Below are 15,699 nucleotides of genomic sequence, written 5' to 3' on the forward strand. Positions count from 1 at the left end.
TTTGATATTGACATTTATTTTAATTGTGGTTCGCAGTGCCTCTTCAAAATTTTGCCAAAATTCAATTTATCAGTACTACTACATCACTTTTCCTATATTACTTCAATGTATATATATAGTAGTGGATTGGCTGTAGTTTGAGTCCAGAGGCCACTGGACGACGCTTCAATACTTAATTGTGTGTGCGTCACTTTAAGTCAGTCAGAGGATTAGCATTACTAGTACTTTTGAGCATTTCTTCAAAGCATTGTCAGCGTAAATGAAGAAATATAATGTCAAGGACCTTCCAGACCCAAATGTATCCCTTGGTTTTGATACCGCACACGTGCCTTCCAAATGAGGAAAGAGAGTAATTAACTGAGATGAACTCGACTCGACGCTTTGATGCATTGCGATACCGCCTCGTCTCCCATTTTGTGATGAACTTCTAAGAAAGTAAAAATGAATGGAATTACAATGCCATCTCCCGCTCAGCTAGCACTTGCAATGGCCATCGTCAAGCTCAAGCCACCGGATGTGGATCTCAAAGGCAATATTCCCGTCTTAGTACTTTTTGACAGACATGCAGATTAATTGAAAGTTTAGAGCATTTATTGCAGATTCGTCATCACGTCAAAAGCACCCACTCATCTGACAGGTCTTACACGCATGACAAATTCTTCGACAGCGTCTCATTTTGGCAACAAGCATATGAGCGGTCCGAAGCAGAACAATGCAATTTGCTGGATCGAATATATGAACTAGAGCAACGCAATGAGTCTCTTCGGGCACGGCTCCAGGATGCAGGTGATGCAGGTGCAGAAAACGGTCAAGCGGCATTGAAACGCAAGACTACTGCGAACAGTGCTGCTGCCGGCAGTGAAGCTATGACACGGAAGAGAGCAAAGACCCAGACCCTCTCACGAATGGATGCCTCGGTGTTTGACAATAGTCTTTCTGCAGGATTAGATGGCGGTGTGGTCAATCATTTAGACTTTCCTGAACAATGTCTGTTCGCCGGCGCCTTTAATGGATGAGATTATACTGACCGAAATTGCCTTATAGTCACTGCACCTTTCATGAGGCAACTCTACGCATTACAGAAAGTTCTGCAGAAACGGCCCAATAATTCAAACATTGTTAGGGCCGCAGTGGAGCTTTGTGCTACTGCAACAGAAACTCTTCTTGATGCGATTGAACAACCAATTGTACCCCGATCCACGACTAAAGCAATACCACAGCCCAAGCAGCCGGATATACTGGCTGTTCTGAATAGCACCGAGAATGCTTTTCTTATCCTGATCCAGGCTTTCAAGAAACTATCTGCATCTGGACAACATATGCGAGATGCTGGGCAGATTACGTACTCCATTGTTCGCTTGTATGAATCGATTGTAGACGCTTTGGGCCGGCATTGCAGGAGAAAAGCAGAACAGCAACTTCGTGAGTCTAAAACAAGCGCAAAACAAACTCGACAAAGGCAGAAGGAAACGGTCAAGCGATTCAGAACAGACTACTCTGGTAATTCTCCGAACCAAGAAGAGGAAAGGGATGAAGTAGCCACTCACATGAGCTTGTTACTGAGTAAAATGGCACTATCGCTTAACATTGACTGTGTAGCTAAACAGAATATCCTTGAAGGGTTTTTATTCGTACTTTTGAGTCGTGTGGGGACGCTACTTTCCTTGTTTGTCTTCCACGATTTGCGTTTGCGACCTGATTTACAGATGAACGATGCCAAGTTTCCTTTACCAGGGGGTCTGGAGAGAATTGACATGGTTGAGAGCACATTACCCGCAGCGGCCATGGAGGCTAAGAGCCTTATATGGCCATTGGAAAGGATGCTAGCCCTACTCGACGATGCTCCATCTATGTCTTCAGATCCCAGTCATGGGTGTACGAACAAACAGTTGGCTGCCAAGCTCAAGGGAAAGCTACAGACTACCCTGCTTCACTCGGTCTTTGGCACGGACTCGCTTTGGCCAGAGGCTCTACAGTACCCCATCGAGCCAGATGAACGGGACATTGAACGACTTCAGACCTGCTCAAAAATCCCCGAGCAATCAGTGCCCGACTGGTTTGTACAAGAGATCTGGAGGCTCATAGGCTGGGAGATGCTAGCTTCGAGAAATTCCCCGAAGATGTAGACGTGGTGATTCTCGCCGCAGTCTGGCCTTGGCCAACCCGAAGGGATGAAGCCGGGATTTGCGTCCATCTGACATGTATGACTTACTGATCTCAACGGAAATACTTGCATCCTGCATATACCACGGATGTGCAGTATCACTGACACGTTTCACTGCAAGCAAAAGCACAAAGCAGATGGAGTCATGCCATGCAGCATTGCTATTATTATATAGTTCATGTCTATTTCAAATCCAGTATGCGAGCCGCGTTGCCCCCCAAGACCCCTGCAGCAGTATCTCCTTCTGATTCGAATGCAGTATGGATCGCTTTGTAATTAGTTGTCACACTCGGCCATTCTTCGTCATCCTCACCCAAAGGAGGGAAGAACGGATGATCAGTTCCTATACTGTTGTTAATAATGTTATAGCAGAAAAGCATCCCGGGACGAACGTACCGAAGAGAAGACGATCACTACCTCCTGCTGCTGCCACAGCTGCTTTCAACCCAGCAGTGCCATACACCACAGCGTCCAGATAGATATTGGTGCTCAGAACATCCCACACACTGCGTTGCGGACCGGGAACATCACCTCCGTTGGCGATGAATTTGCGTTCATGAAGGATACAGCTCTCGATCCGACCAGCAAGGAAGGGAAGGGTACCTCCGGAATGAGCTAGGAGGATCTTCAACCGTGGGAAGCAATCAAAGACCCCCGCCAAAAGCATCCTCGTCACCGCAATGGTTGTCTCAAGAGGAAACCCTAGAGCTAGGGGAAGAACATGACCATAGCGATTCGTTACTTCGGGTCCACCAAAGGCTTCATCCGGTAGCCCATAGTGGGGGTGCAGGAACAACATGGACTCCGTATCTTGTAGGGCCTCCCAGACCGGATCCAGTCTACTATCGTCTAGCCCCTTGCCTAGACCTGTTGTTCCCATGATCACCCCCCGGAGATGGGGCAATGTCTTGAGCCTTCTGATTTCGTTTACAACAATATCAGGGCTCGGGGCGCTGAGCGGAAGTGCCCCGAAAGCAAACAGCGTTTCCTTTTCATGGAGTGCCTTTGTTCTGTCGGGGTCTGCATCGTTGTTCACCCGCGCACAAGTTGTCTCCAGGTCGTCATTGATGCGCTCTGCCCATGTCTGGGCTTCGTCCGGCTCGAGGAAGTCCAGCCACGGATTGGCCAAAGAAATCACGCTGCAGTTGATTCCATGGCGTCGCATAAAGGCCAATTTCACGTTGATATCTGAATAGGACGAATCCACGGGGCGACCACGCTGATCGACGGGGATTGACGGGTCATCATCGGATGAAAGGATGATGAGACGAGGGGTTGCATTGTTGGCTGGGTCGTGGACATAGGGGACTGTCTTGCGCGCGCGAAGCATATGCATATAAGAAGGAGGGTAGACATGAGTGTGGATGTCGACGATCAGAGGGGGCATTTTGACGTTTGTATCATAGAAAGACAATGATGAAGAGAAATAGAAGGAAGAGGTGTAATTATTGTTGTTGTTTGTGTTGGTGTTCAACTCAGTACTACCTTCACTAAGTATTGGGAGGGTGCAGCTAATGAGGGGTAAATACTCATGTGAGATGCATGAAGATGACTGATCAACTGCAACTTCCCCTTGGTTTTCTTCCCCTCTCTTTTCTTCAGCTGCGATAAACTCCTTGATCTGTTATCTTCAAGATCAGGGTCTGATCTTGATGGAGATTGCAGTTCTATCGGACTGATAATCGCTGCGCTTGACCCGGTGAATCTCCCCAAGCTGGTCCGATAAGCCAATCCAGCTGTGCATTCCCCATATCTCCATCATCTACTGTCTCCATATCTCCAATCTTTCCCTATCACACTGCCATGGTTATTGCCCGTCCCTGCCCCGCGATTTGATTGCCCGGGTCTTATCATAGTAATAAGTTGGGGAGCTTTAACCGCCGATTGCTTCTCTATTATTGCCCAATCACTCGCCCTTTGCCCCAGCGTCATCCTTGGTTCATGGCAGATAAGTGATCTCACGGTCTTCTGCACGAGCCTCCCCTTGCGCCATCTCGTTTCCTTGTCTGCCCATCTCAATTCCCCAGATATTAAGTCTTTACATCCCAACTCGTTGCTCCGATCGTTTGTACTGTGGCTGCCGTCTTCTCTATCCTGGAGTTATCGTGCATCTCCACAATGGAAGGTAATCTCCCCCAACAACAGTGTCACCCAGCTTCTACAGCAGTGGAAAAGGATGACTTGGTTATCCCAGTAAGTCTTTCCGTGAACGGCCTTTCCCCCTGTCTTTCACTCCACGTGCTTTCTTGCTTGTGTCTGGAGTCTTCTGGTCTGGTCGGGTCTGGTCTTTGTCTCACCTGGTGTTACCGTAGATCATCGACTTCGGACCTTTTCTAAACGGCACCCCCGCCGATAAGCATGAGGTCGCCATGTCCATCGTAGACGCTTTCAAATCATCCGGCTTCCTCTACCTCAAAGACCACGGCATTCCTCCTTCCGTTGTCTCTGGTGTATTTGGCTCTTCAGGTCGCTTCTTCGGTCGATCGCAGGATCAAAAAGATAGTCTGTGCTGGACTACCCCACAGTCGAACCGTGGATACGTCAAGACTGGGCAAGAGAAGCTAAGCACGGTCGATGACGTGGCGGGGGCCTCTCGAACCACTCCCGACCTGAAGGAGACAATGGAAATCGGTCGGGAAGGTGTGGATGGCTTTCCGAATCGGTGGCCCGACCACATCGATGATGAAGGGAAGGACTTTAAGCAGGTGATGTTGTCGTTTTTTGACATGTGCAAGTCGCTCCACATGGAGGTCATGCGCGCTATTGCACTGGGCATGAACTTGCCAGAGCACTTCTTTGATGCCTACGTGGATGCCGGCGACAATAACCTTCGCCTGCTGCATTATCCTTCAGTGCCTAAGGAGGTCTTCAAGCAAAATCCGGGACAGGTTCGAGCCGGTGAACATAGCGATTATGGTTCCATCACGCTTCTCTTTCAAGATAGCCGCGGGGGACTGCAAGTTCGTAGTCCCAAGGGCACTTTCGTGGATGTGACCCCCATCGCCGACACTGTGGTTATTAATGCTGGCGATTTGCTGGCTCGATGGTCCAACGACATCATCAAAAGTACCCGACACCGAGTTGTCGAGCCCCCGACAGCAGTCGGAGAGGAAGAGCATGATTCCGTTATCTACCCTGATCGCTACAGCATTGCATATTTCTGCAATCCCAATATGAACCAATTCATTGAAGCTATTCCTGGGACCTTCGAAGAGGAGACCCGCCCTGCAAAGTATCCTGGAATAACCACGGGTGATTATCTGGTGCAACGACTTACAGCAACCATATAAAAGCTCCATTTCAAGCGCTGCACGGAATGTGGCATACTCTTGTGGCTGCAGGTCGCATTTATTGAACTAATATTATGCTCAGCGGGTCTAGGCATCGTATTTGGCATCTTCTTTCAAAGCGTATAACATCTTGTATTGGGTTATGCATGAACGTTTCTTCCTAGCTCAATGAGAATATATGTATATACGTGCCATCGTGTTCTTTTCAGTGTTGAGTACCTAACAACTTGGCAACGTGCTCAGCCAACCCCCGTCGATGATTGTGATATTGCCATTGGCATATGCCCCAGAGGGACTTGCCATCCAAAGAACCAAGCCTGCAAACTCTTCATGGCGACCAGCGCGACCGGGGGGCAGTTCACTCTTGGGAAAGGCACCATCCGAGGCTGATGACTTGGTGATTCCGAACGCTATCTTCGTCATCTCAGAAGGAAACAATCCCGGTGCTATGCCATTCACACGGATATCGTACGGTGTGAGAATGTTGGACAGTGTCTTGATCAGGTGATGCACTGCACCCTTGGAGATACTATATGCGATGCTATAAGGCACGACTCGAAAATGACCGGCTACCGAACCAACTATGATAACCTGCGCCTTTGGTGTTGGGAGTTGGTCCTCTACAGGAGCCGGTCTTCTCTCATTTGCTGCGTTGAGCAGCGGCAAAAATGCAACAACAGTGAAAAACGTCCCTTTCACGTTGATTTCCATGAGCTTTCCGAAATCTTCTTCTGGGGAGGACCACAGATGATCTCGGAACTCAGCAAGACTTGGGATTGACCCGTCCGGCTTTGGCTTTGGCGGTGCCATTGGCAGACCTCCATAACCGCTGTTGGCGATGAGTAGGTCGACATGATCTGTCTGTGCTGCGACAGTCTCATAGGCTGCCTGCAAAGACTCTTTCGATGTTATATCCGCCTGGACTGGAATAATGGTTTCCTTTTTGCCAAGAGACACGGTCTCTTGCAAAACATCCTCTCGACGGCCAAGGATGAAGACTTTGGCGGCACCGTTTTCAGCCAGGGCAAGGGCTGTTGAACGGCCCAATCCTGGAGGGTAAAAGTAGTCAGTCACACGAACTTTGCGGCAGTAAGGGGCTCAGCTTACCTGTGCCACCGCCGGTTAAGACGACATTCAGTCCTTCGACCGACAACAACTGGGCAGCATTGAATTGCGACATGTTCTAGTACTGTCAAAAAGTATTATCCCCTTTCTTACAGATGTTATCGTGAAGAAATGCATAAGAAGGACAAAGGTTCACCGCAAAAACTCGGGTTTTGTAGAGGGCGATGCAACTGGCTATATTCGTGACACCTGCCATCACAAGAGCAACAATGGCGACATGCTACCTGTCATAGTGACTAGGTGCTGATACCTATCGGGCACGGCCGGAAACAGCTGATCTCTAGCCATTCATACCTCGCGCGGTGCTACCTTGCCGGGCTGACATTCCGTTGGATATCATTTCCGTCCAACCATATAGCGAATCCATTGACCAAGCTCACCATCGGATGTCTGGCCTATTGTGGGTAAGTCGACTGGGTCTACATATGATATTCTTTGTTGCAAAGTAAAGTGATTGTTGTACCGAATGGAATGCTGGTTTCAGACTGACACATCTGTAGAGCATCCTCAGGCACTCCACGAGACCTGAATCCGGCCTCTGGGACCGTGATAGGCTACAAAACTTCCTTACGTGATACAACTTACTTTTCCCCTGGGCAATTACTATGGCACATCCATCCGTTCCTTAGAAGGGGTCGTTCTACTCGTTTGTCCAACCCGTATGCATTTCTGAAAGCCACGCGGTGTGGCTTGAGTGTAATGACCACCGTACCGTTCGCTCCCAAGCGTTTTCCTCAAAGCTTGGGGCTTAACCAGACATAACTCATATTTCTCTTTCCTTGAAGTCAGTCATGGTGGGTCTGCGGTGTGAGCTTCATTGTGTTCCATATTTCCGTCGCCTTCCGTGAGGGTCATGGATGATGAGAAGGTTACATCCACGCGCATCCGAACTCCTAGAAAAATTCCTGTTTCGACAAACCGTGTGGATAATTTCTCCATTGCAGACAGTCGTGAAGACTATGATTGCCCGATTGCGTCACAAATGGGAGGTGACATGACGAGCACGATGTGCTGGCTATCAACGTATTTATGTACCTGCTAGGTGCCTGTCGAGCTTTCAGGTTTCAACAAGTTGCGGATGTTTAAACTTCTGGAATACAACCGCTGATCAGCATGACCTTATATCGTTTGATTTTGCTTGGCTCAATGGGCTCCTTGCCCTTGAGTCTGGCATATCCCCGCCTCAACATTCCTCGGCAGGTCGGGAATGCGACGGGCGTTGCGCCTGGAACTGCCCCTGGAACTGCTCCTGCCACTGCCCCTGCTACAGCTCCTACTGCCCCTGCGGCTGTAGCTCCTCCGCCTGTCGTGACATATTCCACAACCCAGGCCCACACTCCGTACACTGGGGTACCGACAACGACTGGGGCACTCACTCTTGGCCCTATCGGCCCTGGAATTTCTCCCTTGGGCATTCCTCCGGAGGCTACCACCTACCCTAGTGATGGTCAGCTTCATAGCCCTGAGCCTGGGCCATATATCCCAGCAGGGGGCGTGGGAACGAATGGGACTACCCCTGTCTATAATGCAAAGAGTGATTTTGACTACGAATCTTTGGTGAGTGTTGACTTGACTCTTTTCACGGCTTCCTGCCCTTGCTAACACGTTTTTCAGGCTCTTGCGTTGTACCAAGAGTACATCGAGCTCGACCTCTTCCATGATGGACTGGCACGCTTCTCTGTGGACGACTTCACTGCTGCGGGGTTGACAGCGGAGGATCGTTTCTTGATCGAGTTCATGGCGGATCAGGAAGTCGGCCATGCGACCATGTTGACCAACATCTTGGGCGCAGAGGCACCTAGACAGTGCAACTATGTATACCCTTATACCACAGTTCACGAATTCTTGGATTTCTGCCAGAAGCTTACACGCTTCGGTGAGGCTGGTGTGTATGGGTTCTTGTCCCATCTGGACTCGCGCGAAGCAGCGACTCTTCTCACTTTGTCCATCACCACGGAGGCCCGCCAGCAAATGATCTTCAGGCAGTTTGAGGGACTCTTCCCCATGCCAGTCTGGTTCGAGGTCGGTGTTCCTCAGTCATGGGCTTGGACTTTGCTCGCTCCGTATATCGCCTCTTGCCCAGAAGGCCAGACGCGTCTCGCATGGCAAAACTTCCCAGCACTGTCTATCCTGAACCAGCCGAACCCGGTTCGTATCAACGGCGCTGATGCTTGGAGGGAGACTATCACCAATGGCACAAACGTGTTGAACAGCACGGCGGTCCCCAGCTCGCAAGCTTGCCAGAACAATGATGCCGTGGGTATTAACTGCTCCCCTGCAATCACCCACAACCGCACAAACCCTCTGTCGTTCCCTGGCCGGGAAGTCTTCTTGTCTTGGGATGCTCCAGGACAGCCTGTTGGGCCGAACAATAGCTACGTAACCTCGACTACCGCTGGAGCCCCGAAGTACGTGGCGTGGGTGACGCAGCTGAACGTGACCTACTCTGAGTTGACGCTCAATGGCTCGAGATCTGGATCGACGATTCAGCCCAATGTTGAGACCTATGCAGGTGATCCCGCCGTGAATGGCACCATGTTCATTGCCATTACTGATACGAACCTCTACGTGACTCCGTTCAACATCACCATGATCAACCCTCATGTGGTCGCTGGGCCGGCTCTCTACCAGTCTGGTTAGATGAGTAGGTGTATGGCTTCTTGAGGGTAAAATAAGCAGGAAAGGCATGCTTTTGGCGTGTTATGCCTTGCGAGATGTTTCATTTCGATTATGTATTTGGTTTCTGACGGGAGAAGGAAATTCTCATGTCTTAACTATGCTGCTGGACCGTTTGTAATTCTATTAGTTCTTAATCTAGGGTTCTACTTAGCTACTAATGAAAACGTGGTTGAAGGTTGATCTACATTGTGCTGGATTGTAACATCTAGATATTGTATACAGTGCAGACGGGGGCAGCCCACCAGCACGGCTAACCCCGCTTAACTCCGGCGGTGATACATCATTTCAAGTTGACAGCGGAGCTTCACCTGAGACAACCCCCTGCTTCTCGTTTTATCGCGAACCATCGCCCCTTTTCTCGCCAATAAATAGCTACGCACATTTACAGGGCTCCAGCATTATGGAAGGTCCGAGGAACCGGAAACAGCGACGAGCAGCAGCGGCAGCAGCGACAACTGTCGACAGCGACACGTTCGATCCCTCCTCAATCCCCCTCGCGCGCCCTGCACCGAATCCCCCGAAGAGCAAGGAGAAGACGTTGATGGACATTATATCTGAACGGCAAAGCAAACTTCTAGGCCAGGCAAACGCCCCGACTGGGACCTCTGACTCGAGCCCCCGGTTTGTGACCATCGACCCCACGACCGGAGACATTTCCGGCCTCAACGCATCGGAGCTCGCGGCGGTAAAAAACGGACAGGATATCAGGCGAGTTGAAGAAGTCACGGACGAAACGGCATCCACTGAGGAGGGAGAAGACGAACCTGAAGAGTCCGACCATCCTATCCCGCCCGTCGTCGACACGCTCCTGCTGTCAGTCCCCCTGACCACCCTCCACCTGACCCTCGCGTACCTCGCAGCCCATCAATATGCCGAGTCCATCGAACTAGACAATCTCGTCCGCGAATCAGTATTCGTGGCCTTTCCGATGCTGACCCTGCTGGTCCATCTTGCTCACGGACACGTCGTCTCCTTCATTGGCAGCACTGGCAGGTCGAAGTCCACCGAGACGGTCTCGCTTCTGCCCTGGGACAGCGAGAAACTGACGTTAGAATTCTTCCGAAAACTGCTCTTTCCTCCGGCATTACGTACCATGGTGTTCCTGCCGATGGCGGTCGCTCTTGGCTGTAAGCTGATGGTCATAACCAACGACGAACCATACTATGCGGTGATGAGGGGGGCGCCCGCCATCGGGACAATATGGATCTGGAGCATTTTGGAGATACCGTTTGGGGCAGCCGTTATCGGGGCGTTGGGGCCATTAGCATGGGGGGTATGGTGGAAAGGCTACGGGATACTCTGATCGAAGCGGAGCAGAGCAAACAACGCTGAGTGAGATTATCGATCAACGCCCGGATGGCGCTATTTGCGCGTCCGTTAGGATGGAAGGAACTGCATCCTAGTACAACAGACATGCTTTGGTCTGGGACTCGACCTGCGCCGGCGCCTCGGTTATGATGGCTCGATATGCACCAGCAGCACCGGTCGGGCGGCGGACTTGCACCATGCCAGTGGCGGGCTTTAGGATATCCCCTTCTCTTGGAGCAGACACTATCACGTCACTGCAGACACATAGTTACAATGTCGTTCCTTTTTATTTTTTGTTTATTCTATTCTATCTTTCCCTGGTTTACCGCCATCTTTACCGCCACTGAGTTGACGAAGGCTGGGAGGTCGCAAACTCAATCACCTTTGATGTTGTACAACGTCGGTTGCTTCATCACGCACGTACGGTGCAGAAGTCGGTGACGACAGCTGCTGATGAGTATCTGCTTCTGGGCCATGAATGACCCGCCGGACTTCCGGTTCTGAACCATAGGCTATCCTGGACGGCATTTCTTTACTCGAATCTTGGAATCCCGGTCGCATGTGAACATGGAACATGACCTGAATCAAGTGGATAGAGTTGGAGAACCTTAGATGGAGAGGGGAACAAAGAAACTACGACAAAAAAAAGGAAATAATAAATAAAAATCTTGGACAATTAACGGTCTTGACATCGGGGATCAGTGAATCCCGAAACCGCGCCAACAACGCTCTTCTCTTTCTTCACTACGAAGTATACTCGGTTAGATCCTCGACTCGGGGTTTGTTTGAAAGCATGACCACCACAACCATTGCGAACATGGATGTCAATCGTGCTTCTACCCCTCCTGGACCATGTCGGTCGACGTGGCAATGCAGTCGAGTGGGAAGACCGTTGCGACTAGTGCCTACTCCATAATGCAACCCCTTGGGGGCCGCCAGGATCCAGGCAGCAGCTGCCAGGATGACCCGTTTGGATGCGTGGTGGTCGTTTCCGGAGAGACCGCCAAAAGAGCCAGGCTGGGGGCGGCGGCGATGAAGCCGGGGAACAAGCTGGACCGGGAGAATATTACCGACGGCGAGAGGGAAGCAGGAGCTTACGAACAGGCGGTGGTCCAGGAAACCCGGACTGGCATGACATGGCGTCTGTCTAATTCTTCTAGTGGCTGCAGCTAGTTCACTGGCCCTGTCACATGACCTGCACGTTGCGGTCCCCAGCGCAGCCTCTCTCTCTCTCTCTCGTGCAGTTTTCATTGAGAAAAGAGTTGAGGGTGAGGTGCAAGCTGCAGAGAGTTCCTGTCCGGTGTCCACTTCCTCTTCCCCTCCCTCGTGCACCTTGGGGGTTGTTGGGAAAGGAAAATCATGACCTAGTGATGCGCGGGTCCAACCCACTCCCTTCCCCCCAACCGCAATGACATGCCGATCAGCGGACGGATGTCAGGCTTGGGGCCAAGTGTGGAGGATGCGCCATGGCGAGGCTCTGCTACGGTGCCACCCGTGCTGAACATGGACCTCAACCGGATCAATGTGAATCTCAATCAAGGCGGGAACAGGACAGCTGAGTCTTTGCGAAGGTTTACTACTACTATTACTACAACCTTGGCGGAAAATTATCAGGGAAAGTCAAGTCAATCGCCCCATGGATGGGCGAAAATAGGTCGATCCAAGATCTGATTCGCGATCCTAGCGGTGACCAGCCCAACGATGGCGATAGGAGCAACAACCCTGTTGGGCAAAGACACGGAGAGAAAAGCCGGAGATTCCGACAAAGCAACATCGTCCATCCGGTTCAATAGTCGCGACGGATCCAAACTGGTTGACAGCCGATGGTGTGTAACCTTCCGCAAGCGTACTGCCGGCGGGGGGAAAGAAAGAGGAAAAAGAGGAGGAGGAGGAGGAAGTGGATGACAATCGGATTGTCCCGCGATCCAATCGATCATCATGCTCATCGAAGCGATTGTATGCCACAGTTGGATAGTTAGTCCTCCGCCCACGAGGCGGCGCTGGGCTTGCGAGAGACTAGTGAGTTGGGCCGTGGGTGAGTGTCGTCATGATCCATTTCTCCGAGATACAAACCGGCTGGAGGGTGTAGATCGTATGAGATTGTCGATAGTAGATGGATGGAAAGCACTCGAAATTCAGCCTGATGAGAAAGATAGAAAGTATCACCACAATAACCCAAGATAGAAAAAGATAGAACCAAAGACTATCGCAAAGAACCCACCATATTAGTGATAGCCCACTGTGGCAAGACAGAGCAGAGTGTCCGTATGTGTGGCGCAGAGCTGAAAACCCATCCAAGCCATCCAAGCCATGCGATAGACTACGTACCAACCTACTTTAGTCCAAAGAATAGTGAGGTAGCCGCTGAACCGCTAAGCAGTTAGTCCAGGGTTCAGAAAACGAATGGAAAGATAGGAGAAAAGAAAAATAAAAAGTGGGCAGGGCAGAACTCACTCGAACTATTGCGACACTAGTACGGGCCGGACTCAACTTAACCTCAGTTTTCGGGTCATGGGGATCCTATTAAGGATCCCTTTTATTTCCCTTTCTGGATACAGCAACATGAATGTATATTTCTTCTGATTTGATCGGTGTGGAGAAACATGTCTTTCATTGCTTTTTTGTTTACTTCAGATCTATCCATCCATCTATTCATCTTGTACTTTTGTCTTGGTCGATCGGATTAGTATGTTGTTATGTATCATCGGTAGAACAAAGACACGAGATACTACGGTAGATTGACTTGACTACCTTGTGGTTAGCGGATCACGCTAGTTAATTAGTGAGTTAGTAAAGTGTCGCAAAGCGGCGGGGGGAATGAATGAATGTCATGTCATGTCGTGTCATGTCACTCACTTCGAGACAAGACCCTGGTCGGGAATAGATGAAAAGGAGATTACGATTGGGTAAAGAATTTGGTTAGTGAACACCTGTCATTTAATTAATTAGGTGTCTACCTATGGAGTACGTGGTTACGTGTGTAACCCTCTATCTCTCCATCGGAGGAAGAGACGGAGTTTAGTCGGGTTTACATGATCAAAATAGATTAATAATCTAAAATGAAAGAGACAGTGGGTGACTATGAATGGAAGCTAAGATATAGAAACCTAATAAGGATAAGTGTTGTGAAAAATCGGAAATATATGAATCACAAGATAGAATAGTAGTGTCTACAAATGTAGTAACTGTAGTTATTAATTAAATGTTAAATAGTAAGGACTGACTGACCAGATCAGGCTACAACCCAAAAATGGCAACAAATGTTAATACTACTCGGTAGGTAGATGGTACAGTGCACCAACTTCAAACTTTAACAATATCCGGGAATTGGTATGCGATACTAAGTTAGTAAGTAGGATCAGATCCCTTCATTTCCATCACTAAGTAGACTCCATTAACTAGGAACGGAAGACAGTGGGAATTTGGGAAAAAGTAAACAACAAAGTCATCATCACCTTACATTAGGGATCTGTCCCTCAACCATGGTACCGAGAGTGCATATCCTGGGTAAAAGAAAAGCATAACCTTAAAAGACTAGAGAACTTGCTGGGTGAACCATATTTCTTTTTTCCTTTTTCTTTTTCTTTCCGTGATGAGAAAGCTTAGTGGAGAAACACAATCTATCTACAAGAACTATATTTATCGCTTAGAGAAAGAAACTAAGAAAAATAAAATAATTCTTCAGCTGTCCACGTTCAACAATGAGACATGTGAATGTTCCCCATAAACATGATGTTATGGAGAAATGAGTGTAGAGACTATTAAATGCTATTGCTACTACAATTAGAAAATAGATAGTTTGCTTGCTTGCTGACTTACTTACTTGATTAGGTACATGTACATGTACATATTCATGTACATTTACATAAGTAAATAGTATTATAATATGTACATGATACAGCTCGTGTATGTACAATGTATGTAAGTAGTCACTAGTAGCACATATGTATCTATCTACCGACATTGCTTACTACTACTGTATATGTACATATTCTTGGATCATAGAAATAAAAATAAAAATAACAGAAAGTACCACATGTCATCTTGACATACTCTGCAGACATCATCACATACCCTATACTAAAAGCTACCGAGGTATAACTTTATCCCTACTGATAATCTTCATCACATTGCGATTCCGACCACATCCTTGTATTCATGTTTGGGTATTAGCAGGGTCATCCTGGGATTGTTAGTCCATATTTCCCCTCTTTCAGAGAGAGTAGATTACTCCCTATCACTATCGCGATCATTGTGAATCATGAGAAACAAAAGGAATCATGCTCCTGCTATAACAAGTTAGTATTACTACACAGCTACCTAACTGTTTAATCTAGATAGATAACTACTACACCGTAGATAGTAAGATAGTAAGATATGTACCCAACAACCGGGATCAGACCCCTCCTCTACTGTACACTATACTTTTTCTTTTCTTCTCCTCCCTTGACAAGGATCACGAAGGAGCATAATCCCAGTCAAGCACGCCTACGGGAGAAAAAAAGACAATAGCCACTGAGAATCCATCTACCCCTCTCGTGAACGAAGGCTAGATTTAGTTCTGACAGCAAACAATATCCTAGTAATTCTTTTACCCTGTTTATTATGTCACTCGACAGGATGATGGGTGAGTGTATGATTCAGATTTGGGCGGAGGGAGGGCCTTTACAACCCAATTGCTACTTTTCTCTACAGAAAGTTAAAGAGTTAAAATCCAATGGATAGAAATATCACATTTATCTAGTTTCAAACTGAATTAAACTGAATCAAACCCAACAGCGCGTTTTGGTGTAATGTATCACACTCACGCGCTTAACGTCCACAAACATGTGCCAAACAACAGCCACTGTACTACCACACCCTACCCTACCACACCATATCATACCAATCCCAATCCCCACAGGGTTAGACAACCACTTAGTTATAGTAAGTAGCTCACCACTAATGAACTAACTACTAAGCGAAGATAACTAACCACCACCACTACTACCACTCACCTCAATCAACTCCATTACTATACCTACTAAGTTCACAAAGTAGGGTAGATAACTGCTAATCCACTAGTAGTAGTAGGTTACTGCACCGCAATGGAGTACGTACTGCAAGGAAAATCACCCTAACAGACTAACAGAT

The 15,699-nt window shown here is 48.6% G+C and overlaps 8 protein-coding genes across 8 annotated transcripts; 6 read left to right on the forward strand and 2 right to left on the reverse strand.

Annotated features, from left to right (window-relative positions):
• Positions 1-441: 441 nt before the first annotated feature.
• BO87DRAFT_441717 (uncharacterized protein) lies at positions 442-2,229 on the forward strand (the record flags this gene model as incomplete). Its single annotated transcript, XM_025628017.1, has 3 exons — positions 442-546; positions 600-987; positions 1,045-2,229. The coding sequence occupies 3 exons, from the start codon at positions 442-444 to the stop codon at positions 2,124-2,126; spliced, it is 1,575 nt and encodes a 524-aa protein (XP_025477172.1). The 3' UTR covers positions 2,127-2,229.
• A 79-nt stretch (positions 2,230-2,308) lies between these two features.
• On the reverse strand, positions 2,309-3,725 carry BO87DRAFT_408662 (amidohydrolase family protein). The gene is made up of 2 exons (XM_025626175.1): positions 2,561-3,725; positions 2,309-2,507 (listed from the first exon to the last, which is right to left on the reverse strand). Exons 1-2 carry the CDS (start codon positions 3,549-3,551, stop codon positions 2,347-2,349), a joined length of 1,152 nt encoding a protein of 383 aa, XP_025477173.1. The 5' UTR covers positions 3,552-3,725; the 3' UTR covers positions 2,309-2,346.
• A 464-nt stretch (positions 3,726-4,189) lies between these two features.
• BO87DRAFT_118736 (isopenicillin N synthase family dioxygenase) lies at positions 4,190-5,564 on the forward strand. The gene is made up of 2 exons (XM_025617931.1): positions 4,190-4,357; positions 4,477-5,564. The coding sequence occupies exons 1-2, from the start codon at positions 4,283-4,285 to the stop codon at positions 5,452-5,454; spliced, it is 1,053 nt and encodes a 350-aa protein (XP_025477174.1). The 5' UTR covers positions 4,190-4,282; the 3' UTR covers positions 5,455-5,564.
• Positions 5,565-5,673: 109 nt separating this feature from the next.
• BO87DRAFT_314584 (SDR family NAD(P)-dependent oxidoreductase) lies at positions 5,674-6,552 on the reverse strand (the record flags this gene model as incomplete). Its single annotated transcript, XM_025619663.1, has 1 exon — positions 5,674-6,552. A coding segment is annotated over one exon (879 nt), but the record flags the coding sequence as incomplete, so codon positions are not given.
• Positions 6,553-7,725: 1,173 nt separating this feature from the next.
• On the forward strand, positions 7,726-9,219 carry BO87DRAFT_314508 (ferritin-like domain-containing protein; the record flags this gene model as incomplete). Its single annotated transcript, XM_025619660.1, has 2 exons — positions 7,726-8,136; positions 8,194-9,219. The coding sequence occupies 2 exons, from the start codon at positions 7,726-7,728 to the stop codon at positions 9,217-9,219; spliced, it is 1,437 nt and encodes a 478-aa protein (XP_025477176.1).
• A 359-nt stretch (positions 9,220-9,578) lies between these two features.
• On the forward strand, positions 9,579-10,561 carry BO87DRAFT_364118 (uncharacterized protein; the record flags this gene model as incomplete). Its single annotated transcript, XM_025621726.1, has 3 exons — positions 9,579-9,883; positions 9,967-9,970; positions 10,119-10,561. The coding sequence occupies exons 1-3, from the start codon at positions 9,659-9,661 to the stop codon at positions 10,559-10,561; spliced, it is 672 nt and encodes a 223-aa protein (XP_025477177.1). The 5' UTR covers positions 9,579-9,658.
• Positions 10,562-10,643: 82 nt separating this feature from the next.
• On the forward strand, positions 10,644-11,159 carry BO87DRAFT_118763 (uncharacterized protein). Its single transcript, XM_025617932.1, has one exon. The coding sequence runs from the start codon at positions 10,726-10,728 to the stop codon at positions 11,005-11,007; it is 282 nt and encodes a 93-aa protein (XP_025477178.1). The 5' UTR covers positions 10,644-10,725; the 3' UTR covers positions 11,008-11,159.
• A 259-nt stretch (positions 11,160-11,418) lies between these two features.
• Positions 11,419-12,359, forward strand: BO87DRAFT_399169 (uncharacterized protein; the record flags this gene model as incomplete). The annotated part of the gene is made up of 3 exons (XM_025625418.1): positions 11,419-11,738; positions 11,991-12,090; positions 12,138-12,359. The coding sequence occupies 3 exons, from the start codon at positions 11,419-11,421 to the stop codon at positions 12,357-12,359; spliced, it is 642 nt and encodes a 213-aa protein (XP_025477179.1).
• Between the last annotated feature and the right edge of the window lie 3,340 nt (positions 12,360-15,699).

This window comes from Aspergillus neoniger (genome assembly GCF_003184625.1).
Source record: "Aspergillus neoniger CBS 115656 unplaced genomic scaffold BO87scaffold_27, whole genome shotgun sequence".
In the NCBI taxonomy this organism is placed as follows: Eukaryota; Fungi; Ascomycota; class Eurotiomycetes; order Eurotiales; family Aspergillaceae; genus Aspergillus; species Aspergillus neoniger.

Coding starts and splice junctions, on each gene's coding strand:
- BO87DRAFT_408662 (XM_025626175.1), bottom strand. CDS start 3,551: ATGCCCCCTCTGATCGTCGACATCCACACTCATGTCTACCCTCCTTCT. Junction 2,508..2,560: donor TAGTGATCGTCTTCTCTTCG/GTACGTTCGTCC, acceptor ACAACAGTATAG/GAACTGATCATCCGTTCTTC.
- BO87DRAFT_118736 (XM_025617931.1), top strand. CDS start 4,283: ATGGAAGGTAATCTCCCCCAACAACAGTGTCACCCAGCTTCTACAGCA. Junction 4,358..4,476: donor AGGATGACTTGGTTATCCCA/GTAAGTCTTTCC, acceptor GTGTTACCGTAG/ATCATCGACTTCGGACCTTT.
- BO87DRAFT_118763 (XM_025617932.1), top strand. CDS start 10,726: ATGCACCAGCAGCACCGGTCGGGCGGCGGACTTGCACCATGCCAGTGG.